The sequence below is a fragment of the Tursiops truncatus genome, chromosome 3 (assembly GCF_011762595.2).
Source record: "Tursiops truncatus isolate mTurTru1 chromosome 3, mTurTru1.mat.Y, whole genome shotgun sequence".
Classification (NCBI taxonomy): domain Eukaryota; kingdom Metazoa; phylum Chordata; class Mammalia; order Artiodactyla; family Delphinidae; genus Tursiops; species Tursiops truncatus.
The window spans coordinates 125,989,549-126,015,141 of NC_047036.1; the positions used below are offsets into that span (position 1 = coordinate 125,989,549).

General features: G+C 53.7%; 1 protein-coding gene across 8 annotated transcripts in view; it reads right to left on the minus strand.

Annotated features, from left to right (window-relative positions):
- CAMK2A (calcium/calmodulin dependent protein kinase II alpha) overlaps window positions 1-25,593 on the minus strand; it is a 66,410-nt gene that overhangs the window by 24,983 nt on the left and 15,834 nt on the right. For 5 of the 8 annotated variants that reach the window (XR_004525917.2, XM_033853429.2, XM_033853428.2 and 2 more), the window contains exons 2-12: window positions 24,371-24,465; window positions 16,335-16,394; window positions 9,560-9,614; window positions 8,606-8,671; window positions 8,421-8,493; window positions 5,123-5,225; window positions 3,701-3,784; window positions 3,466-3,560; window positions 2,288-2,410; window positions 1,618-1,701; window positions 52-94 (exon numbers count right to left, since the gene is read on the minus strand). Coding sequence is in view for 7 of the 8 variants with exons in the window: in XM_033853429.2 (XP_033709320.1) it covers window positions 52-94; window positions 1,618-1,701; window positions 2,288-2,410; window positions 3,466-3,560; window positions 3,701-3,784; window positions 5,123-5,225; window positions 8,421-8,493; window positions 8,606-8,671; window positions 9,560-9,614; window positions 16,335-16,394; window positions 24,371-24,465 (881 nt within the window). In the remaining variant the exon portion in view is untranslated. Of the gene's footprint in view, window positions 1-51; window positions 95-1,617; window positions 1,702-2,287; window positions 2,411-3,465; window positions 3,561-3,700; window positions 3,785-5,122; window positions 5,226-5,907; window positions 6,032-8,420; window positions 8,494-8,605; window positions 8,672-8,864; window positions 8,995-9,559; window positions 9,615-16,334; window positions 16,395-16,489; window positions 16,741-24,370; window positions 24,466-25,593 lie in introns of those variants that run through there. The other 3 variants (XM_073802691.1, XM_073802689.1, XM_033853431.2) reach the window with 3 other exon arrangements.

The following is a 25,593-nucleotide window of genomic DNA, read 5'->3' on the forward strand; positions in this document are numbered from 1 at the left end:
GCCCCTACCTCCTGCAGGATGTATTTGGAAATCTGAGGTCCTAGCACCTACCGGAGAAGTTCCTGGTGGCCAGCATAGTGGTGAGGATAGCTCCCTGCAACAGATAAGAGGAGGGGGTTTGGGGGAGAGGAGGCCGGAGGTGAGGGCAGAGAGGAGAGACAGAGAGATGGGAGGGGAGTGGGGAAGGAGAGGCAGGTGCTCCATTCAGACACAAAGCCAAAGCCTTCTGCCCCTTGCCGTCCATTCCTCCGTTTCTCTCACCCCACAGCCCCGAGACCACCCCCAACTCCCTGGAGAAGGGTGAGGCAGGGGTGAGCTAGGCCTTAGCTGGCACTGCTCTGGGTACACGGCCATCCTAGGAGTAGATATTAATAGATTCCACCGGCCTGGCCAGAGCTGGTGGCTGTGTCCGGGACACCTGTCCGTGGGGCTCCTAAAGGCCAAGGAAGTTTCCTGACGGGGCAAGGACAGTAGACTCTGCACCCCTTGGTCCCCCCCCTCTCTCCACCCTCTGCCTAGGGCACTCAGCTCCTCACTCCAGTACTAGCTCGCCCCTCTGTGGCTCCTGGGTTAATGAGGAAAAACCCTCCTCTGTCAATGGAGGGGCTGGGGACCAGTGGCCCTCCTGGTTCTAATTGCTGTTTGATTTGAACACTCTCTGGGTCTGACAGTCCATGATTTTAAGACTCCCTGACTCTGACATTTTGAGACTTCTTCTGCGACAGCTCTCACTGCGGGGTTGGGGGTGAGACGCAATTCTCCTGGCATCATGCTGGCCAGCACCCCGTTGGCCCCTGTCCCCGTCCTGAGCCACCACGCCAGGCCTGGGAGCAGTTGGTGAGGAGGTTCCGAAGCAGCCAGGGCCTCAGCATCTGTCACTCAGCATGTGGATGGCTTTTCTGTCCCGACCAGCTGGGGACCTCTTGGTTGCCCTTCCTACCTGCTCACGGGGTCCCTGGCAAGGTCTAGGCCAGGAGGTGTCACGGCCCTGAGAACACACAGACCAGCTGAGAGGCTGGCAGCTTAGGGCCCACCTGGGCCACAATGTGGCCTCCTTGGAGCCACAGCCCCTGTCTAGTCCCTCGGCCACTCCTCTCCAGTGCTTGGCAGCTGGGTCTCTCATCCCCACCACGGTCTCCTGCCCAGTCCCATGTCACCCCCGGAAACCTCTCCCAGCCACGCCGAAGCACTTGCAGTCCCCCTAAGGGGTCATGCTCACGCCTCCAGACTTCTGCACAGGCCTTTCTCTGTGTCTGGAACATCTGCCCAATCTGTCTCTATACTGTTAATACCTGCTTATCCTTCGGGATCTCAGCTGAAATGACACTTGCCCAGGAAGGCTTCTGGGATCCTTCCCATGGCCTGCTCCATGGCCCTGCTATGCACTCCCACAGCCTCAGGGCATGTGGTCACAGCACTCACCACTGCCCCATAACGTCTCCATCACTCGTCTGTCCTCACCGCTGCTCACTGCCCAGCCCAGGCAGCCGGCGTTCAATAACACTTGTTGACTCAACAAAGGAAAGAACTAGTGAGCGGGTCTCTTGGCCACTGCAGAGACTCAGGCCAAGCTACTCCCACAGCCGGGGGGCATGGAGGGTGAGGACCTGCTGTTACCTTCAGTTTTCTCCTGGCGTTGAACTTCTTCAGGCAGTCCACGGTCTCCTGTCTGTGCATGCAGGAGGCCACGGTGGACCGGTGCTGAAGGGAGTGGGGGAGAGGTCTGTGAGCGGAAGGCAAGCCCTCCCTCCCCCTCCAGAGTATCCTATGGATGTGGTTGCCATCTTGGGGGGATGATTTTTTGTTCTAGGGGATGGTATAAACATCCTGGCGGGGCTTCCCTGGTGGCGCAGTGGTTGAGAGTCCGCCTGCCGATGCAGGGGACGCGGATTTGTGCCCCGGTCCGGGAGGATCCCACGTGCCGCACAGCGGCTGAGCCCGTGAGCCATGGCCGCTGAGCCTGCGCGTCCGGAGCCTTTGCTCCGCCACGGGAGAGGCCACAGCAGTAAGAGGCCCGCGTACCGCAAAAAAAAAAAAAAAAAAAAAAAAAAATCCTGGCAATGGACATTCAAAGCCAGTAACACCCCCAGTCATTGTGCCAACCCAAAAGACCTCCCACTTGCCACTCTGCCCCTGAGAACAACAGTGGGGCCGGTGTCTCTTGGATTAAGCTCCGTCGGCCCCGTGCTGGGCCCTCAGGCCCAGAGGCGGGGGCCAGGCCTTCACAGGGGCCTTATTCCTGAGGTCTGGAGGGGCTCCCAGGAGGGGCCTTGCTGAGGAAGCTCACCGAGATCCAGGGGTGCTTGAGGGCCTCGGCGGCCGTGATGCGTTTGGATGGGTTGATGGTCAGCATCTTGTTGATCAGATCCTTGGCTTCTGGGGTGACGGTGTCCCATTCTGGTGACGGGAACTGGAAGGGGCAGAGGGGCCAGGTTTGCCCAGCCTACCCCAGGCCACCCCTGCGATCCCCCAGCCCCTGACTGGCAGGGGAGCAGGCAGGGGTCCTAGTGTCCTTCTACTCGGGCGTCCACAACCAGGAAATGGCGCAGGGTCCCCTGACCCCAGGACAAATCAGAACAACGGCCGGGGAAAGGAGGCCTCCCTCTGCCCTTCTGGAGCTGTGCCTTCTGTGCAAAGCAGCCAGACAGTGGTTAGAGCCCAGACTTCAAAATCAGAAGTTTGGGTTCAAGTCCTGGCTCTGCCTCCTGGGCTGTGTGAGCTTGGGCAAGTCATGTGACCCCGAGAGATGTTGTGAGGATTGAATACGATATAGAACACGTAGCATATAGCTCAATAGACATCAGCCATGCAGAAAAGCAGTACAGCTGGGTTGTTAGAAGCATGGACACTAGAGCCAGACTGCCCGGGTTTAAATCCCAGCTCTACCGTTTCTTAGCTAAGTGGTCTGGGCATTTATTTAACCTCTTTGTGCCTCAGTTTCCCTATCCGTAAAATGGGGGTAACAATAGTACCTGTGTCATGACTGGTGTGAGGATTAACTGGAGTAATATATAGAAAGCATTTAGAAGACTGCTATATGTGTTAGTTACTATTACTATTTGTATATACAATGTATAATATGTGTGTATGTGTTTGTACATATATCTATATATGTATGTGTCTATCTATACATAGAGAGAGAACCTGGCTCCTGGGGCCTGCCCCCTGGCCTCTCACACCACGTTGGTGCTGCTTCTGCTCTCTGGGGCCCCATGGACTAAATCCCATCCCTTAGATGCCCGAGTCATTAGGCACTGCCAGCTCATGGCCTGGCCCCAGTCAGCCCTCAGGTCCACCTGCTGTTCACCCCATCCCCACCCCGTAGCTAGAGAGTGGCAGGAGGCCTAAATGGGCTGGGAGGGTGGGACAGGGTCATCCTCGGGTCTCTGGCCTCACTGGACATTGGCTCTCACTGGATGGGGCCCAGGGGATGACAGGGAGGCTGGAGACAGGAGCAACACTCACATCATAGGCGCCAGCTTTGATCTGCTGGTACAGGCGGTGCTGGTCCTCATCCCAGAACGGGGGATACCCAACCAGCAGGATGTACAGGATGACCCCTGAGGAGAGAACCAGTAGACCTTCAGCCTCATGAGGAGTAGTGATGGGGGCGGGAGGTGGGGAGGAGAACGATGGGAAAGGAGAGACAGGGCACCAGAGGGTCAGCCAGGAGGACTAAGGGGCCTTTGGATGGACTCACCACAGGCCCACAGATCCACAGGCTTCCCGTACGGGTCCTTCCGCAGCACTTCTGGGGAGAGGTATCCGGGTGTTCCTGCGAACCCTGCTCCCCAGACACACAGACAGGCAGACATACACAGAGAGGTTGGCAAGTAAGTAACCCGGAACAAGATCCTGCTGGAAGAGGGATGAGGTTGCCCTGGAGATGGGGAAAATGGCCCCTGCCCCCAGAGCCGGCCAAAGGCTGGGAGCCCTGGCCTGGTAAGATACCAATGACTCTAGACCAAGGTGGACGAGGACGGAGTATACCTGTCACCACGCACCCCCAGCACCGAGAGCCTCACGGCAGAGTCATTGATCCATCCCAGGGTCCTGCCTCAGAGTCACAAACGTCTAGCACAACGCTCCTGGCAACCACTACCAATCAATTGCTGGTGGCTCTAGAGGTGAAATGTCCTTGCCTGTCAGGTCCAGGCTGAGCTGAACCCTCATGCACTCCCCACCCCTTCCAGGAGCTGGTCCTGGGATGGCAGAAGGCCTGTCCCCAACATTGGCTTTGCCCTAAGTCACTTAAGTAGGTCTCTTTTTCTTTTGAGCCTCAGTTTCCTCATCCATGAATAACGGATTAGGGATTCCTATCTTAAACACCTCCCAGCACTGTTGGGAGGATTCGTTGAAATCATGGACACCCAAAATGCTTTAACGAGTCATTGTGAGAATAGTTCCTATTTAATGAGTGTGTGTGCTCAGCAGGGCTGAGAACTTTCTACGCCTGATCTCATTTAATCCTCACACCACCCCAAGGAACATACTATTATTATCCCCATTTTATAGATAAAGAAACAAAGGCTCAGGGAGGTGAAATGACTCACCCAAAATCATATACCTTGTAAGTAACAGAGTCAGGATTTGAACCCAGAGCTCTGGCTCTTAACCACTGATCAACATTGCCCACTAAAAAGTAACCCCAGATAGCTGAAAGGACTCAATTATGCCAAAATCTCAGAGCACACTGGATCGTCTGAGCTTAAATCCTGGCTCTACCCCTTTTCATCTCCCTTGACAACTTTTCTTAGTTTCTTAGCCTCTGTTCCTCATCTGTAAAATCAGGATAATAATCTAGCCCCCAGGCTGTTAGGGGAACTCACGGAAGCCCCTAGCCAACAGTGCCGGATGTGCGTGTGAAGAAGTCACATACTGTTTTTTTTTTTTTTTTTTTCACATACTGTTTTAATGACAACCATGTCCCTGCATCAGGCCCCCAGGGAGCTAGGGTGGGTGACCCCCACTGACTCAGAAGCTGCAGGGAGGGGGGCTCTGCTCCCTGAGCCCCAGATGGGGCAATAGCCACCTCCTCTGCTGGGGCAGAGGCTTCCTAGCGGCTGACGTGTCAACTCAAGGCTGGCCCCCAATACCCCTGACATCCCCTGCCCCTACTCACCAAACCATGCCTGCTGTTCCCCCTCCACCTCTATGGCCAGGCCAAAGTCCGCCAGCTTCACTGCAGCGCCCTTGAGCTTGGAGGCAAGCAACAGATTCTCCGGCTTCCCAGGACCAGAGAAAAGAGGGAAAGGGGGAGAGGAAAAAGCCAGAGGACAGTGAACAGATTCAGAACCTCACCTCTGCAGCTCTGGGCTTACAGGAGGAGCAGCTGAGCGACCCAGAGGCACACCGCCCACCCCCCACCCCCAGCCCCAAACACAGAACCCTGAGCTTCCCAGAGAGGGGACTACCCCACTGTAGCCCTCCACCTTCTGCAATAGGAAGACCCTTCTTCAACCTGCCAACCCCTCCTTCCCCTTCCCTCAGAGTTTGGTTCTGGGGCTGAGGTGGGGGTGGGGCAGCGGGGAAACAGCCATCACCACAATAAGGAAAAAGAAGCAAAATTTATTGTGCTTCCACTATGTGCCAGCCCCTGGGCTCAGGGTTTTGCATACATCATTCCATTTATTATCTCAACAACCCTTTGGGGTAAGCATTATTATCTCCATTATCCACAGTGGTCTTCTTACATCCCCTGAAACAGCCACGCTTGTTCCCACCTCAGGGCCTTTGCACTTCCTGCTCCCCCTGCCTGATTTGCTCTCCCTCCGTGCGTCACAGGTTTGGCTCCTTCTCATCATCCAGCTCTCACCTTCATGTCACCCCCTCCAAGAAGCCCTCCATGACTACTCTATCTAAAGGAGGAGTCCCCAGGTATCTTCTGTCTTAGCTCCTTGTTGTTACCTTCATAGATCTCATCACAATTTCTAATGTGTTTTCCCATCTGTCTATGTGCTTGTTCATTATCCGTCACCTCTGTACAATATGAGTTTCTTATGTGTTCTGTCCACCAATGTATCACCAGCACCTAAAACAGTGGGCGGCACATAGCAGGCACTTAAGTATTTATCACATGTATAAAGATGAGGAAACTGAGGTTCAGAGAGGTTAAGTGACTTGACTGAGATCACACAGCTAGTAACCGATAGAACCAGATCGAGGCATAGTCTGGCTCCAGAGCCGTGCTCTGAACCACTCTAGGCTGAGAGATGTGGGGCCTCCTATGTGCCACCTGGCCTGTGGGGCATGAAGGCTGTCATCTTCTGCTGGGTCTGGAAGACAGGAAATCCCCCTCCTCAGGGCAGAGAGGTATTAAAAGTAGGAACTTTTCGGTTAGAAAGCCCTAGCTTCTGTTCCCAGTGCTGCCACTTCTATGCTGTGGAACTTAGGCAAATTCTTTCACCTCTCTGAGCTTGAGTCTCCTCTCCAAAAAGTGGGGATAATGCTTACCTCGTGGGGTGGCATATGGATTAACTACGATAGTCCCTGTAAAGCACTTCGCAGCGGACTACAAATGCTTGATAAGTATCAGTGCTCATATTTTTTGTTTGGGGAGGAAGAGCGGGGGCTCCGAGTCCCTGGAGACAGCTAGTTTCTTCTGACCCCCTTCCCTACTGGGACTTCCGAGGAGTCCCACAACTGACCTTTCACTGCCCCAAACTAGGCAGGATGCAAACAAGTAGAGCTCCTTCTGCCCCTCGTTAAGGCCTCTTTGGTCCTCTGGGGACAGTGTTCCCAACACGTCCTGGGTCTCAGTAGCTGTCCTGCCCTGATTTGATGAATGCGCCACTAATTAATCTATCCGGGATGGCCTAAATTTGTGCTGCCTCTCCCTGTTCCTCCTCTCGTGCAGGGGCTATGGTTATAATGGGAACAGGCCCTCGGGGAAACCTGCCCTGCAGTCTGACCAGAGACTCTCCTTGCGTGCACACTTGCCTGCGGGTCTAGACTGAGACACTGGGAGCTCACCTGGGCTCAGGTGCAGAGCCACAGATGGCTCGTGACAGTCAGAGGTGAGCAGGGGTTCTGGTCAGAGCACTGCACCCCAAAGAGGGACCTGGACTGACTGCAGGATGCCCAGAGAGGGTACCCGGGATGAGGAAGGCCTGGAAATCCCATCCTAGGGGGGAATGGAGGAGAACAGCCCGCAGAAGCCTGAGGAGCTGCTACAAAGCCACTCACGTGCCTCCAGGGTGCTCTGAGCAGGAGGCCTGACCTCTGTGTGGCCCCAAAGGGTAGACCTGGGGTTCACAGGCGAAGCCCCACAGTGGGAGATTGAAGGAGCATTTCCTAGTAGTTCAAGGGGCTACCCCATAAGAAGTGAATTCATAGTCACTGAAAGTCAAAAAGCAGAGGTTTGATGGACACCTGGCAGAGTCACCTAGAAGGGTTAGGCAACCTGCAGAAGCAGGAGGTGCAGTGAGTGGCGTTTTGGTCCCAGCCCACCGGGAGCATGGGATCTGGGGTCAGAAGCCCAGGGCTCCAGCCCTAGCTCAGGCACAACTGAACTGCCTGTTCTCGGGCAAATCCCCTGCATTCTTTAGGCCTTAGTTTCCTGCTCTGCAAAATGGGGGTGGTGTTATGCAGCTACCACACACTGATGCCCTGAAGCCCAGCAGAGGAGCACCGTGAAGCATGTGCTGACCGGGCGAGGCCGTGAAGCTGGTGCCAAGCTTAGACTCCACATCTGCTTAGTCCAGTCCATCTCCTTCAAGTGGGAAGAGGGAGGACGTGGAGGGCCCCAAAGCCTGTTTTCCTACCTCACCACTCCCCTCAGAGGCCCAGAAGCAAGACTGATAACGTGTCTGTGTACCAGGCACTGTGCTGTCTCCTTTTTTTTTTTTTTTTTTTTTTGGTGGTACGCGGGCCTCTCACTGTTGTGGCCTCTCCCGTTGTGGAGCACAGGCTTCGGCCATGGCTCACGGGCCCAGCCGCTCTGCGGCACGTGGGATCTTCCCGGACCGGGACATGAACCCGTGTCCCCTGCATCGGCAGGTGGACTCTCAACCACTGCACCACCAGGGAAGCCCTGTGCTGTCTCCTTTGACATCCTCAGCAACCCTGTAATGAGGTTGCTATGACAACCCCCACCATAAGGAAGCTGAGGCAGTGCAGCTAGAAAGTGGCCCAGCTGGGATTTGGACTCCACCAGAGCCAGCCTTGGTGGCCTAGCTGCCTCTCACCTGGCACAAAGCACCTGAGGCTGGGAATCGGGAAACCTGGGTCCCCAGCCCAGATGCTCCACCTCCCTGAGCCCGGTTTCCTCATCTGAAGAGTGGGGGAGACATTCCCCACCCAGCCCAATCCAGGGAAGCTAACGGGGTTCTGATAGTACCCCTGGCTCTGCAGGTGGAGGGAAGGGCAGGGGATGGAGGGGCAGGCTCCCGGTGAGCCGCACCCTCAGGTGGGTCGCTCACCTTCAAGTCCCGGTGTACCACCCCCATCTGGTGGCAGTGCAGCACAGCCTCCAGGATCTGCTGGATACAGTGACTGAAGAGAGAGAGGAAGGGGGCAGGGCGTGAGGGCCGGCCTCCCCTGGGGAGCCAGCAGGAGGGAGTGCCCTGCCCCCAGGCACCATTGCCAGGCTGCACCTGGCACTCACCTGGCATCTGCCTCACTGTAATACTCCCGGGCCACGATGTCTTCAAACAGCTCCCCGCCGGTGACGCTGCAGAGACAGGCACAGAGTCACTCACCCACAGAGGCCCCAGGTGCCACGTCTTTTGGAAAAGTCTCCAGGAAGCCAAGAGTGGGGCCCAGAGACCTCAGAACCTCTGGCCCAAAGGGAGGGGCCCCAGAAGCCACAGGGGTGCTCCCCACTACAACCCCCTTCCTGACTTCCAGCCCACCCTTCCACTGACCTCTCTCCCATCCACCCTCGGGGAGAGCCAGGCTGAGGTTAGAACTGGGGGTGAGACACTCAGAACACGTCATTATGACTCATTAGGCTCTTGGAAACCCAATGACTGGAGCTTTTTTGTTTTTTAATAGACTAGTTTTGGGGGGAGGGGGTAGCTAAATTTTTGGTGAACGTGGTGAAATTTTTTGTGAACGAATTTTTTGGTTCACATCAAAATTGAGCAGTAGGTACAGAGATTTCCTATAGCCCCGCTGCACATCCCCCCACCCTGACATGCACAGACTCCCCCATTGTCTCAAGTATTGTCCTTTACCCATGAGACCGGGAGCCACTGAGACCTCTCAGTTCATGTTGGCTTTTCATTCAATTGACTGGCTTTAAAAACTTTAAATTTATTCCAAAAGGAAACTTTATATCACCACTAGAAATGGAAGACCAGCATCACTGGCCACAAATAGAAACGAAACTAAATATATGATGATAGAAGTTAAAAGTGTTTGTTGGTGTGTCAGGAAAACCAGCCTGCACTGCTCAGGTGGCAGGCCTACCGTGTTTTGGGAAACTCTGTATCAGAAGAGGTAATTCAGCCCAACCTAGGAGGCATGTGGACTCTTCAGGCCAAGAGACCCAGTGAGGTCATCCCTGCCAAGGCTGTCCCCATCCCCACTCTACATCCCAGGATGGGGCCAGACTCACAGGTCAAAGATCAGGTAATGGTGTCCCTCCTCGGAGATGCTGTCGTGGAGCCGGACTGTAGGAGGGGCCAAGGCAGCTGGTTACGCAGGACACAGGGCTTCCCACCCCCAGCCTCCCTCTCACCCCTCAAATAGCCAACATTTCAGTTTCTCCGAAAGTCACGGAGCACAAGCCAGTTGCCAGGTGCCTTGACAAATACATATGAACAAAGGGTCACTGACATCAGGCATCCCCAAAAGATGCCTGGGCTTAAAGACTAAAGACTCCTGCTTTGGTCAAAGTTTGGTCCCCTTCCCACTGCAACCTTCAGTTTCCCTGCTGGGAAGGCCAGTGTCATGGAAAGACCTGTGGCTCAAATCTCTGCCACTATGCTAGCTGTGTGAGTTTGGTCAAATTGCTATCCCTTTCTGAGCCTCTCTTTCCTTGCCTGGACAATGAGAATGAAACCCCTGGACTCGCAGCCTTCTTGTGAGAATTCCACGAGGCACACAATCGATGTTTACTCAGTGCTGGCCCTGTGCTAATGGCCCTGCTCTGCTTCTGGGTCTGAGGTGACAGCAGAGCTGGTGGAGGGGGGAATGACATTGGTCCCTCAGTTCTGGCTGCTGAGAAACTGACATCTCTTCATACCTCATTTACCAAGAACAAAGGCAGAGCTCCCAGGAGCCCAGAGCTTCCAAATTACCCCCTGAGCTTCTGGGAAAAAAAAAGGGGGCCCAAGGCCTGGGGCTGACTCTGTGGTCAGGGTCCCACACCCTGCCAGCCAAGGACAAGTTCTCCCAGGACAAGTTCATGTCCTTCCCTGCACCACAACTTAAAAATGGCCGTGGAGGGGGGTGTGGGCTCAAAGAATTACGGTACATTGCACAATGGAAAATTACACAGCTGTTAAAATAATGCGGCAGTTACGTATCCGCTGGTGTGGAATCGTCTCTAAATTATGCTGTTTGGTGAAAAAGCAAAGAGCAAAGCAGTATGCATAGTCCTTTTCTGAAAGGATGTATTTCAGCTTGCGTACGGCATAAGTCTCTCTGGAAGGATACAGAGATGTGGGCGCTGAGGGTGCCTTGAGGAGGGGAATTGGGACAGCTGGGGTTGTGGGTCGTTGTGACTTTTCTCTGTAAGCCCCAGTGCCATCTGAATTCCTGCCATGTACGTGTATTTCTGACTCAATACCGAGCCCCCGAAAGAGCTTGTGGCCCTCACATTGGCACATAAAGTTTGGAGAAGCAGGCATTAAATACCCCAGAGTGTGTCTACAGAGAGGAGGATCAGAGATGGAGGATGAAGGGGACACAAATTTAAATAAAATGTCTTTTAAAAATCTTAAATGATATATATTTATAAATAATGACTGAAAGATGTTTTTAGTATATGTGCTGCCGAAGCGAGCACCTGAAAAATGTTTTTAAACTACCTTAAGGCAAAACTAAAAAGTAGGTAGCCTGAGAGTACATATAATATAATCCTGCTTTCATTATTTATCAACATTTTATTATAAAAAATTTCAAACAGGGCTTCCCTGGTGGCCCAGTGGTTGAGAGTCCGCCTGCCGATGCAGGGGATACGGGTTCGTGCCCCGGTCCGGGAGGATCTCACATGCCGCGGAGCGGCTGGGCCCGTGAGCCATGGCCGCTGAGCCTGCGCATCTGGAGCCTGTGCTCCGTGATGGGAGAGGCCACAACAGTGAGAGGCCCGCGTACAGAAAAAAAAAAAAAATTTCAAAGAGAGTCAAGTGAATACCTAAGTACCCACCACCTGGGTTCTATCATTAATGTCTTATTATACTTACTTTATTATATTTCTATCTATCCCTTCATCCTTTAACCTATTTCAATTTGTTAATGCATTTCAAAGCAAAGATAGGCTTGACTTTTGAAATGTATGTGTCTTGAACTGAGCATCCTCTATTTTCTGAGTGCAGAATCTGACAACTGTACATTGGTGCCCTGCCCAGACCCCCTTTAGTAAGATGGTGCAGCCATCCTGCAGCTGCAGTGGGTTGGCTTACCACTCACAGTTGCCCTCCTTCTCTGGAGAATAGCGCACTGCTGACGGAGCCACCTTGCCCACGTGGTTACCTATAGCCTTCAGCCAATGATGGACTAATGTGGGGAGGCAGAGTCTGTGCAAAGGGCCAGTCTCCTTTCCTCAAGGAGGGACAACTCCAGATGTTTATGTTCCAGAGGCCTCCCCACTGCACCCTCCACCTGGGACCAGGTCAGAGTTAGACTTGACCTGAGGCCACGTTTCTACTCAGTTCCCTCCCCTCCCTCCATCCTGCTTCACCCCATCCCTTACAGGCTTCCCCTGGGAGCACACCCTCAGTAAACCACACGCACCTGAATCCCTGCCTCAGGCTCTGCTTCTAAGAAACCTGACCTGAGGTAATATGTTTAGATGTACTTGAGAAGGTACAGATATCAGATATTACATGGAAGCCTACATCATCAATGTTAACTCTAGATGCTGAGGTTATAGGAGATACCTCTAAAATTATTAGTCTTCTCATTCATCTACCATAAACTTGCATTAACAGTGTATTGGGGCAAAGTTTTGAAAAACACCCTTTCCTCCAAGAGGATTCTTGGGCAGCAGACTCCTTCCTGTCTACTCTGCTCAGGTGTTTTAACTCCTCTTTCCTGAGTGTGAGAAGCTCTGAGAAGCCAAGCTACATCCAGAACCGTCTCAAAAAGAGCTTTTAGAACTGGGTCAACAGCCATTTCGGAGGAGCTCCAAGAAAACTGGGGTTCCAGATCTACCCTCTGGCCAGGAGCCTCAGCCCATTTTAGAGAAGGTCCTCAGGGCTCAGGGAAATGGACAGAATGCGGGGCCGAGGGGCGTATCCAGAGCTGCCTGTAGCTCAGATGGTGCCTTTGTGCTGATTGTAAAAGGCTGGCCCTCTGCTCAGCCAGGCGAGGGGGATATGGGCTGGATTCCGGCCTCCACCTGTGGGATGATACTGGAGTTGGCTTCAATCCCCGAGAGATGGCTGCATCACGGCTCAGAGCTCAGGAGACAGGACTCCTCATTTCAGTGCTGTTTTCACACACAAAACCTCGCCTCCCGTGGATGGAAGCTGTCCTCAGGGAAAACGCAACCCAGAGCCCAAGAGAGGCAAGGATTCAAGGGCCATGGCCTATGTGACAGTCCCATCTCCTGGTGGGGAGACTGGCATGTGTGTGCTCATTGATTTATGCTGTCACTGCTTGTCAAAGAGCAAACAAATCTGTAATCTAGTTTTCATTTGTGTAGCTGGATTCGTGAACTTCTGACACTCCTGTCCTATTTCCAACAGTTACCATTGTTTTCTTTGAAACTGAAGGGTCTATTTGACCCCCTGGCCACTGCCCCGCCCCCCAACAGCACACTCCTGATAGTCACAGAAGGACTGAGAACATGGGCTCCGCAGTCAGACTCTCTGGGTTTGCCTTCCGGCTCCACCTCTTAGAAGTTGTGTAACTTTGGGCAAATTACATAACCTCTCCGAGCCTCCTCTTCTAGCAGCAGTGCTAATACCACTGCACTGGACTGGTGTGGGGAGTTAATGCAGTGATTCTCGTAGAGCACTCAACACAGTGCCTGGCACTAGGAAGAACTTAATAAATGAAGACATCATCATCTTCATCACTGACTAACCTCACTTCCCTTGGCCACCCCAAATCACCTGCTAAACTCTCATGTTGTCTCCTGCTCCCTGGGGCAGCCTTTGGGGTTCAGGGGCGGGTCTGCCTCAACAGCAGGTGCTAATGGTACAGAGAATAGAGTATTGTCCTCCCCGAAGCAGGAGCTAGGAGGTAAATGCTTTGTGCGTAGCACAGCTGGACCCACCTGTGCTGAGCCAGGGACCTCCCTGACCTAGTGCCCTGTGTGTGGCTGGGCAGTGGCCATACGCAGGCAGCAGCCAGTGACCTTGGCTGGACTCACCAAGCAGCCTGAATAGGACTCAGCCTAGTTTCTCTGGGCACGGACCCACTTCTCAGGTTCTGCATCCACATCTGGACCTCTTTGCACTTCTTTGGGCAGATTCCAATCTACTTTGAGCTGAGATGCTTGGAGGCTCAGGAAGCGGTACCCTCCAAGGACACTTCCAGCCCTAACAATAGCTTCAAGTTCCTCTGAGTGTCTTCCTGTTCTGGATCTCAGCTCTGCTCTCCACGTCCCTGTCCATCAGCCACCCCCACCCCCTCCCCACCATTTCTTTTTTTTTTTTTTCCCTTTGGCTGCACCACATGGCTTGCGGGATCTTAGTTCCCTGACCAGGGATTGAACCTGGAACCCCTGCAGTGGAAGCAAGGAGTCCTAACCACTGGACCGCCAGGGCAATCGCCCCCATCCTCATTTCTTCCACAGAGACTAGCAGAGGCCTTGGCACATGGTGGGGCCTCGGATGCCCTTGACATCAGGTGAACAAATGGAGTAAATGACTCAGTGACGATGATGAAGATGATAGCTGCCATTTCTGAGATTTTACCACCTGCCAGGCTTGTGCTAAGTGCTTGACTTACAATATCTCACTTAAACCTCACAACAGTTCTAGAAAGTGAGTAGCATGATTATCCTCATTTCACAGAGAAGGGTACTGAGTCTGAGAGCTTCATAGCCTGCCCAAATTCGAACACCATATAAAAGGTAGAGGTGGGGGACTTCCCTGGTGGTGCAGTGGTTAAGAATCCACCTGCCAATGCAGGGGACATGGGTTCGAGCCCTGGTCCGGGAAGATCCCACATGCCACGGAGCAACGAAGTCCGTGCGCCACAACTACTGAGCCTGTGCTCTAGAGCCCGTGAACCACAACTACTGAGCCCACGTGCTGCAACTACTGAAGCCCGTGTGCCTAGAGCCCGTGCACTGCAACAAGAGAAGTCACTGCAATAAGAAGTCCGTGCACCACAACAAAGAGCGGCCCCCGCTCACCACAACTAGAGAAAGCCCGCACACAGCAACGAAGACCCAACGCAGCCAAAAATAAATAAATAAAATAAATAAAATTTTTAAAAGGCAGAGCTGGGATTTGAATCCAGGTGTGTCTGACTACAAACTCCATTCTCTAAACCACTGTGTTATATATAAGGCCCCAAACTGACGACTCAAAATCTTCATGGCTCAAAGGAATGAGAATCCTATGAAGATTTAGGCAGGAGGCAAGACTCCAGGTAAGGTTGCTCTGTGGGAGGGTATAGGCTGAGAAAAAGTGGAGCAGCTTAACGATAATAAAGCACTTACGGGGGGTTGTTATTGTACTATGCTCTATGTGATCATCATAATCCTACAAGCTATGTATCATTTCCATTTTCCAGATGAGAAAATTGAGCTTCAGAGCAGTTAAACAACATGTCATGGATCACACAGCAATTAAGCAGCAAACCCAGGATTTGAGCTGCAGTCTGTCAGCCCCAGAGCCCATAACTTACTCCTCCCCTTTAGAGCTGGGAATGAGCGGGCGAAGGAGGAGGCAGCGTTGACCTGAGACAGCTGCAACTGTGTAGTGGCGCACGCGTGCGCGCACACACACACACACACTCCCCGCCTCCTTCCTCCAGGACTGATGGCCTTTCTAAGCACCATGGGATTATATAGTCAGAGACCACTCATGACCCCCTCCATTGTACAGTTGGGGAGCTGGAGGCCCAGAGAGGGTAGGAGCTGCCCACGGTCATAAACAGGTCAGGGGCCAGGATCCAACCAGGGTTGCTCCCCGCCAGCCACCTTGCCACCCCTTCTCCGATTCTAGCCCTGGAACCTCTAGCTGCTGTGTGTACAGCTCTGCTCCTTTTCCCAGGCACTGGGAAAGGGGAGGTGCCTTCTGGGTATAAATAGCAGATGGAGATGCTTCTCTTCATCAGGGAAGTTAACCCTTGGGGCCCTGGACATAGAGAGATGCTTGTCTCCTGAGGGAGAAGGCTTGGTAGCTGTCAGAGCTGGAATGCTCCTTACAGAGCACCTAGACCTTGTTCCTCAAGTGTGGTTGTAAGCCAGCAGCTGTGGCATCACCTTGCAGTGTGTTAGGAATGCAAAACCTCAGGCCCCATCCAGACCCACTCAACCAGAATCTACCTTTTAACAAGATGCCCAGCTGGTCCAGACAGTCCCCTCCTTGTGAAGATGGGAGAAGTGGCTCAGAGAGGGTAGTGCTCCTACCCAAAGTCACACAGCCGTTCCCTGACAGAACTATATCTAGACTCTGCACTCCCTCCCCTCCATGACTCAGAACGCTGCCAGGCTGGGACGCAGCCCCCCAGTTGTGCAGGGGTGGGGGAGGGGAGGTCAGGTAGCGATGTGCTCTTTCAGCGCCATCCTGCCCGCCCTGGGCTCAGCCGCTCCATGCAGCCTGCGTTCAGTCCACCCTGGGCAGGAGCCGCGTTGGGCTGGCCTCAGAGAGGCTGGCGCTGCAGGTCTATGCAGGTGGGCAGGGCCACGGAGCCAGGCTGATTCAGCGTGGGGGTAGGTTTGGGGAGTGGGCTGCACCGGTCAAGGCCAAGCTTGGCCTATTTTCGTCTCTCTCAGAGCTTGGGGAGTTTTCCTGAAACAGCTTTTCTGAAGGAGGCTGCTGGCAGCGTGGGCTGGGAGGAAGGGCCCCTTCTTCACCTTCCCCCCCCCCAACCAAGCTGCTCTCCGAGGAGTGCGGAAACCAAGACACACCCTTTCCCACCTCTATCGCCTCAGTCCCCGAGAAGAGAGCAGCTACCAGCTCCCCTCAACAAACACCTACCAGGGCAGGCAGGGGAGCTGGGCCAGGCCCCACCTGTACCCCTCACCCATCCCCCATGCTCACCAATGTTGGGGTGCTTCAGCAGGCGGCAGATGCGGGCTTCACGCTCCAGCTTCTGGTGGTCTGAAACACAGATGCCCAGGTGAGTCCAGGTGAGAGAGGAGCCTCCACCCATCCCATCTCTCCCTCCTCACAGCCTCCACCTCCCGGGGCAGCACCTGGGCCCCGGGCAAGCTCGCCTGCCTTTTGGGCAGAGCCTCTGTGTCCTCCAGGAAGGCAGTGGGCTGCAGCGAAAGGGAGGGAGGCTGGGTTTGCAGTGACGCAGAAGTCCCTTCCCCTCCCTTGGCTTTCAGGGCTCTCAAACGAGGGGCATCTCTTTCCTGTATCAGAGCCAAGCTCCAGGCAGCCTGGAACATCCCCACTCGCACAACAGGCTCCAGCTGCCCCTCCTCCAGCCCTGCCCCTCACACTACACCCCAGACGGACTGAACTGCTGAACTTCACCTCTCCAGGCACGCGCTGCTCAGCCCTCCCACTCTGGAGCCTTCGCACACGCGGTTCTCTCAGCTTGGAAAGCTCCCTCTCGGCCTCCCACCTGTTCCTCACCGGCTGTCATTCACTCCTACCCATCCTTCGATGTCGCCCTTTCCTGGCAGCCTGCCCTGACTACCAGCTGGTAGGGGCTCCTCCTCTGTGCTCTCGGGGCCCCTGGACAGCACGTCCCATTCTGTCTCAGGGAGATCGCTGTCCTTGAGGACGAGGACTTGGTCTCTGTTGTGCCTGTGGCATCTACCCAAATGCCTGGCCCATAGTAGGTGCTCAAGGAATAACTGAATGAAAGAACAAACGACTGAATGAACGAAACTTTCTAAGGGAGTGGGAATTCTCTGCAGGAGAAGGGCCATATTAATTCACAGAAGCCGCCTCCCGTGAGAGGAGTTGGGACCAGGGACACAGAGAGCCCCAAAGAATCTGCAGGTAGAACTTGGCCATGGCAGTCTCAGGGCTTACTCAGAGATCTCCCACCTGCTTCTCAGGACGTTTGTCCAAATCCCCTGGATTTCCCTGCCCACCTGGGAGAGAGGCCTCGCTTGGGGTCTGCACCTGTGGTCCCTGATACTGAGGCTGCTGAGAGCAAGCACACCCCTGACCCCACTCAGTCCTCCCAACAGCCCTGGGCTATGGGCATCACTGTCCCCATTTTAAGCGTTTTGCAATTTCCTTTTTGGTGCTTTTCTCCAATTTGGTATTTAATGCCTTAATTTTAAAAAACAAAACAGTATATAAAAGGAGCCAGTCGCAAATGTAGACTATGTAAGCCCTCATGACAGTCCTCTGAGGATGGCGCTACCACTGTGCTGGCTTTACAGAGGAGGGAACAGAGGTTCAGAGACATTAAGTATCTGGCCCAAGGCCACACTGTGGTGAGCAGTGGCCGCACGCTTTGTACTCAGGCAGTCAGGCTCCAGGCGTAAGCTTTAAAACCTTAAGTCAGGGAGTTCCCTGGTGGCCTGGTGGTTAGGATTCCGGGCCTTCACTGCCGTGGCCCAGGTTCAGTCCCTGGTCAGAGAACTGAGATCCCGCAAGCCGAGTGTCACGGCAAAAAACAAAACAAAACAACAACAAAAAACAACCCGGTGCTGTCCCATTTTCCACACCCTGACTCATCACCACCTCCTCCACCTGCCCCCTATTCCCGAATGGGAAAATTGAGGCCCAGAGGAGCGAACTCACACAGACACTCAGAAGCGGAGCCAGGACTAGAACCCCTGTCTCTGAATGGCCCCTCCAAAGCAGGTGGGCACCAGGGAGGATGATGAGGATGGAGAAAGTCCCAGCCCTGTCTCCAGGCAGCCAGCTTCCCTCTCCCCTTCCCCCTCCATTAGAGGAATCACCAGCCGTCCTCCAAGGGCTGCAGAAACCAAGATCAATACTAACATGTGGCTTTTCCATCAGCAAAGCAATTAAGACCAATCCTTCTTCCATAGAGTGGAAGCTCCACTCCCCAGCTAAAGGCGGCTACAGGCTAGGGAAGGGGAGGCTGGTCCAGGCTTAGGGGTATCCCCCGGTTCCTCTTCCCTCTCTGCATCCTTCCATATCCTCCAGGGCGGGGGCAGGAAAGCTGATTCCCAGGCAAAGGAGGGGGATCCCCATCCAGGGCTGGTCAAGGTCCATCCCTGAGCTGAGGAAGGCTGGACCCTCCCCAGCTCCAAACCCTGCCCCCCACCCACCCATCCCCAGCAGAACCAGAAACCAGGCAGCTCAAAGTGGGGCCTATCAGTGGGGGCTGGGGGCCTCCTGACCCAGGCTACACATTCAAGGGATAAAGGATCTAAATCCAGAATTCTGATGTTTTTCTCGATGCGAGGTCACCCGGGAGCAGAGCTACACTGACAGGATTGAAAGAAGAAAACGTTTGTCACACAGCTTCAAATGTGTGCCTGGGGACTTCCCTGGTGGCTCAGTGGTTAAGAATCCGCCTGCCAAAGCAGGGGACACGGGTTCGAGCCATGGCCTGGGAAGATCACACATGCTGTGGAGCAGCTAAGTCCGTGCGCCACAACTACTGAGCCTGTGCTCTGGAGCCCGCGAGCCACAACTACTGAAGCCCACGAGCCTAGAGCCCGTGCTCTGCAGCAAGAGAAGCCACTGCAATGAGAGGCCCGCGCACCGCATCGAAGAGTGGCCCCCGCTTGCCGCAACTAGAGAAAGCCCATGCACAGCAACGAAGACCCAATGCAGCCAAAAATAAATAAATAAATAAATTTATTTTTTAAAAAAAGAAAATGTGCCTGGTTACCAGACCTCACTGCTGGAAAAGCTAGGAACTAATTCTTTTTATAAAGCTTGTAATCATCTTGTGCATAGTACAATTACACTGCATTGCAAATTTCAGCGCTAAAATCATTAATTTGTTGAATGTAAACATGTACTTTATACAATAACTTTTGTAACTCTGAAATGTTTTCATTTTCTAATATGTAGGGAACCTCAAGAAACATAGGGACTGAGTTCCTCTTGACCTCTGAGGCCTTGCTCCATTAGGCAGATGGGGAAACTGAGGCCCAGTGCTAAAGGAGCAGTCTCTTTATCAAAATCAAGGTGGTCATCAAAGTGATCAAGCCTTATTACAACTCAGAGCTCTGAGAAACTACTCCTGAACACTCCCCCCAACCCCCAGCCAATAGTCCTGGGCAACCACAGACCTCTTATTAAAATATAAATTAGATACTGACTTCAAACTTGCCAACAGCTTCCTAATGTACTTATAATACAATCCAAACTCCTCACCACATCCAGGAAGACTGCTGGGTGCTGGGTCCGACCTCATCTTGGCCTTGAAGCTCCAGCCACACTGGCCTCCTTTGCGGCCTCAGGCACTGCAAGCCCCTTCCCACCTCAGGGCCTTTGCACCTGATGCACCCTCTGCCTGGAACACTCTTCTCCTGGGTCTTCTCATGGCTGCCTTCTTTTCAGGCAGGTCCCAGCACAATGTCACCTCCTCAGAGAGCTTCCCCGGCTGCCTTTTCTGAATGTCCCTCCAGCCCCATCACTTCCCCATTACCCTGTCTTATTTTCTTTGTAATACTCATTGCTACCTGAAATTACCCAGCTTACTTGTGTGTTTAATGTTCTTTTCAGTCTCCCTCCTGTAGAAAACAGGTGCAATGAGAGCAAGACCTTGTCTGTTGGTCTCTGCCTTGTTCCCAGGGCCTAGAGCCACATAGCAGCTTGTCCAAGTTCCCATAGCCAAGAAGTGGCAGAGCTGGGATTTCAACCCACGTTGATAATTACTGTACTATATTGCCTCCCATTCTCATAATTGATAAATTAATCCATCCAGCTCAGTAGAGGCCCATGACGGTGAGGGGTCTGAGAGAAACTAGTCTGCAGCCTCCTGCCTGGGTACCAGGAAGACTTGCTCCCAATGCCCATTATGATAAACGCTTTGTGAATCTTCTCCTTCTGTCCCTTGGGGCAGGCATGGGGGCAAGATATTGGGGTTAAGGGGGCCAGCCCTGCCCAGAGCTCGGCAGGCAGCAGGTGGGTGGAAACTCTGGGGAGAGGTTCCTGGGGCCAGACAGTACCAGCAGGGCAGAGCGGGGGAAAGCAGAGCCCCGGGAAGTGCAGTCAGGCAGCCTGAGGGCTCTGCCTGCAGAGGGGGTGGGCTCTAGCAGGCAGATGGGCAGCGGGATTCTGGCTAGAGGCACAGGAACCAGGGCAGAAAATAGACCTCTGAGTCTCGGAACAGAAAATGTCCCCTCCCCCCACAGGTCTTCAACAAGCCTCCAGATCCTAGGAGGTTGGAGAAATAATCCCGAGGGCCAGGAGTGCCGGGCAGGGGTGGGGAAGGAGATGAGAGAGACCGGAAAGACGTGTCTTACTGCCTCTTCGAAGGCTCCCTTGCATGAACCTGAAGCTCAGAGGCAGCCTGAATGATCTCACCCCGTGCTTCCCACCCAGTGTCCTGGGACTGATGGCCAGGGAGCCGAGGAAGTGACCCCTCAGCGCTCAGGTGGACAGTGGGGCTAACGGAGGTCGCTGTATGAGGGCCAGTCACCTCTGGCGGCACCAGCCACATCCGCTTGCCCAGCGTGCCCTAAAATGTTGATGAATTCTGTGTGTGCCTGCCTGGCGAGGCTATAGCTAGGAAGCTTCCAGAGCCCCTGGCAGGGAGCTGGCGCTGAGCATGTACTGGCTGTTGTCACTGCTGACAGGACTTTTTATTTTTATTTTTTATTTTTTATTTTTTTAGGACTTTTTAAATGCAAGAGCTTGGGCCTCACCTCCTGAATCCCACACCCTCAGGGGTGGAACTGGGGCAGCTGTATTTTTCAAAAGGCCCCCAGGGGGATTTGGCAAGGACTGGGACAGGAAAATATTTTTACCTTCATTTCATGTCTTTATGGCTTCCTCGAATTGTTTATACTATGAGCATTTTATATAAAAGAGTAGTTTAAAAATAGACACAAAAATTCTCTCCGGGGTTTGGGAAACGCTTGATAGAAGAGGCTGACCCCGTGGAGAAGGGGAAGACACAGCTCCCTGGGGAGTGAACCGACACCCCACGGGGGCGTGCCCCCCCTCTGGGAACTGCCAAAGTCACGGGGGTGGGGGGGGTGGGGGGAGTGCCAGCAGGAGAAGCTTGGAACGTGTTGGCAAATATTCAGCATCAAACCAGTCCCCACCCCAGGCACTGTGAGCGGCAAACAAAGAAACCTGCTAAAAGAAGCTCTGCCCCTCATCTCCTGCTGGGGAGAAACGCGTTGGCAGTTGGCAGACTTCTTCGGGAAGGTTCTCTCAGAAGCTCCCCACTCCCACCCTTCACATTCACCTAGGCCTGAGCGCCTTCCTCCCAGGAGCTCAAAGGCCCCTGAGATCCAGAGAGGGGGCAGTTACTGCACAGCCCAGAGTCTACACTGTCCCTGGAACGCTTAGTCACCTTCCAGAAAATAGGCAATGCTCCCTCCATGCCCCCCATATGCATCTGTCTCTTTCTGTCGTGTGCTTGTGTGGATGTGGCTCTGAGAATGTGGTGAACTGGCCCAAGATTCCCCAGAATCCAGGGAGGACCTTGGTTTCTTTCTTTCTTTCTTTTTTTTTTTTTGAGATGTTTTTGATGTGGACCATTTTTAAAGTCTGTATTGAATTTGTTACAATATTGCTTCTGTTTTATATTTTGGTTTTTTGGCCACAAGTCATGTGGGATCTTAGCTCCCCTACCAGATATCGAACCTGCACCCCCCGCATTGGAAAGCAGGAGTGCCTTAACCACTGGACCACCAGGGAAGTCCCAAGACCTTGGTTTCTGACCCTCCCTCATTTTGGGGGCAACCCAACCAATCACCCCAAGCCGTGGCTCTAGTCCCGCCCCCTCTGTATCTCAGGGATTGGGACATCTCCCTTGATCAATAGTGATGTAAAGCACAGAGAGGGCACCAGACAGCCACTAGTCACACAGCAACGGCAAGGCAAGTCCCAGCAATTGGGTGAGGCAGCCCTCCTACTGGCCTTCCTGCCAGCCCTGGCTCCCTGCCCCCGCCTCTGGCCCTCGACCTTCCACAGGTCTCGCCCTTCCACGCCAGCGTTCATGTGGACTGTGTGGCACGGCGGGCCCTGGTCTTCAGAGCACCCCCCCCACCCCCAGCCCAGCCTCTCCTCCCTGAAGGACACTGGTCTGCCTATGGGCGGGGTTCAGTAACTAGGAGAAAGCACTGGGCTCCCAGCAACACTGAGCCAGAGAGATGAAAGGCAGCAGCACACAGTCCAACACGGAACATGCTGGGAGGCCTGCGGGGGACAGTGTGCATCCTGTGCCAGCCTCTGTGAAATCCACACCTGCTGGGCCCTGGCCCAGACACAGCTGCCACTATGCCAGGCAAACACCTGGACACTTCACCAATCCCTCACACGATGTCTTCCACACTGCACAAGCCATGGGCTGCACAGACCGCACGTGTACCCGCCTCACCCAACAGAACGTCCTCCACCCACTGGGGGTCCCCAAGGCAGCAAAGACCCACCATTCAGAGCGGAGATCTTTTTTTTTCCGGTACGTGGGCCTCTCACCGTTGTGGCCTCTCCCGTTGCAGAGCACAGGCTCGGGACGCGCAGGCTCAGCGGCCATGGCTCACGGGCCCAGCCGCTCCGCGGCATGTGGGATCTTCCCGGACCGGGGCACGAACCCATGTCCCCTGCATCGGCAGGCGGACCCTCAACCACTGCGCCACCAGGGAAGCCCTAGCGCGGAGATCTTTGTAGATAATCCTCCCCAACGCGCTGACTATGGTCACCACCATTACCGCCCTAACCACATGCTAAGGGCAAGAAGCAAAGCTTCTGTGCAGGCGTTCCAAGTTTTAACATCCATACAAATCACCAGTGTCTTGTTAAAATGCGATTCTGGGGCTTCCCTGGTGGCGCAGTGGTTGGGAGTCCACCTGCCGATGCAGGGGACACGGGTTCGTGCCCTGGTCCGGGAGGATCCCACATGCCGCGGAGCGGCTGTGCCTGTGAGCCATGGCCGCTGGGCCTGCACGTCCGGAGCCTGTGCTCCACAGCGGGGTGGGGTCCGCGGCAGTGAGAGGCCCGCATACCGCAAAAAAAACAAACAAAAACCAAAACAAAACAAAAAAAAAATGCGGTTCTGATTCCTTATATCTGGAATCATGAATTTGCATTCCTAACAGTCTCCTGGTGTTGCTGATGTTACTGGTTTAGGACCACTTCCTAATTAGAATTACCTGGGGATCATTTCCAAAACCCAAGTCACAGCCCAGACTAATTAAATCGCAACCTGCGGGATCCAGGCATCAGGAGTGTTTGAAGCTCTCCAGGGGATTCCAGGCTTGGAAGCCACCGTCCAAGGGAGTATATAGGGACCAGAGGGTGGACTGGATTGGTTGAAGCTGAGTGCACTTGGAGTTCACGGGACACTGGTTGAGCCCCGAGACGCGTCGGGCGCCGTCCTAGGTGCTGGGCGTATGTAGGGAATGAGACCCACTCCCACCTTCTTGGTGCTCATGGTCATGAGGGAACATAGATATTAAACAAGGCACCAAGCCAGTCAATGGGATAGCTCCAGGTTGATAGAAAGCCACAAAGAGAGGAAACAGTAATGAGAGATATAAAATGGGGAAGTCCCCCTCAGGTCTGGGGGTCAGGGAAGTCTCTCCAAGGATGTGACATTGAACTGAGACCTGAAGGTTGAGAAAGAGCTATCCTTGTAAGGAGCCAGGTAAGAGCATCCAGGTAGAGAGAAAGGTAGGTACAGAGGTCTGGCGGTGAGAATGGAGGCAAGCGGCAGAAAAGCAGGGAAAGGAAGGCCTACCGAGCACCTTAGTCTTTACCTGCACGGGTGGATGAGGGGCAGAGAGCCTGGCTTGTGGGAGAGGCTGTGGCCTCCAGCCCAGACCCTCTAAGGAAGGAATATGGAGGTGTCTATTCTCATCATACCCACAGGAAGAAGAGCCCCCACCTCTGACAGCAGCAACATCCAGGCGGACAGACCCAGATCCTGGTTCCAACCCAAGGGGTAGAGGGAGGGCTGAAGGGAGGAGAGCCCCGGAGGGCAGGCCAGGCACGGATCCACCGCCTACCTCTGGCCGAGAGCTTCTTAGTGTTGATGATCTTGGCAGCATATTCCTGGCCAGCCAGCACCTTCACACACCTGCGCACCACTGAGAAGGCTCCCCTAGGACAGAGAAGGCAAAGAGGGTGAGGGAGGGCCCAAGGGCTGCGTTCCCAAGAGACACCACAGTTCGTGCAGCTGCACCGTGCTGGGAGGGAGCCCTCGCTCAGTGCTGCTTGGGCTCGTAGGGGCTGCTGGGGCCCGATTCAGGGACGGAGCAGGCCCGGAGACCCAGGCGAACCACTGGTAGTAAATCTTTAGGAGCTTGGCCTCATGAGACATGAGACTTGTAGAGTCCTAATAAGTTAGGTTCACCAAATTCTAAAACATTAGAATCATGCAGTGTTAGAATCACAGAATCTAGGTCCCTGGAAATTTTCAGTTTTTTATTCTTTGAGTAGGTAACACATTGACATGGTTCAAAGTTCAAAAGGTACAAAAGTGTAGATAGTTAAAAGAGTCCTCCCCATCCCTGTACACTAGTCTCCAAAGTCCCCTCCCAAGAGATGGCCAGTGTTACCAGAGCATCTTTCCACAGATACTCTCCGCAATACTGGATACTGGACCTTGCATGCTGTTCTACATTCTCCTCTTTTTCAGAAATATTTTTTTTTTTTTTGGCGGTACGCGGGCCTCTCACTGCCGTGACCTCTCCCGCCGCGGAGCACAGGCTCCGGACGCGCAGGATGCGCAGGCTCAGCAGCCATTGTTCACGGGCCCAGCCGCAACGCGGCATGTGGGATCTTCCCGGACCAGGGCACAAACTCGTGTCCCCTGCATCGGCAGGCAGACTCTCAACGACTGCGCCATCAGGGAAGCCCCAGAAATTTTTTAGAGATCCTCCTTCTGTATTATAACATAAAGAGTTCCTATTGTAAATCAACTCTACTCCAATAAAAATTTAAAAATAAATAAATGTTTTTTAAAAAAAGAGTTCCTCATTTAATCATGTGGCTGTCCTATAACTTACCTAGCCAGTCCCCTGTCGATGGGCAGTTAGGTTACTTCCGATCTATAGCTATTACAAACAGTGCTGCAATGACTAACCTTGTATGCGTGCATTACAATTACATTTCCCATGTGTACAAGTGTCTTCGACTAAACTTCTAGAACTGGTATTATTTGGTCAAAGGGTAGGTGTTGTGTGGTAATTCTGATAGATAATGAGAGATGATCCATCTTAGAGGTGTA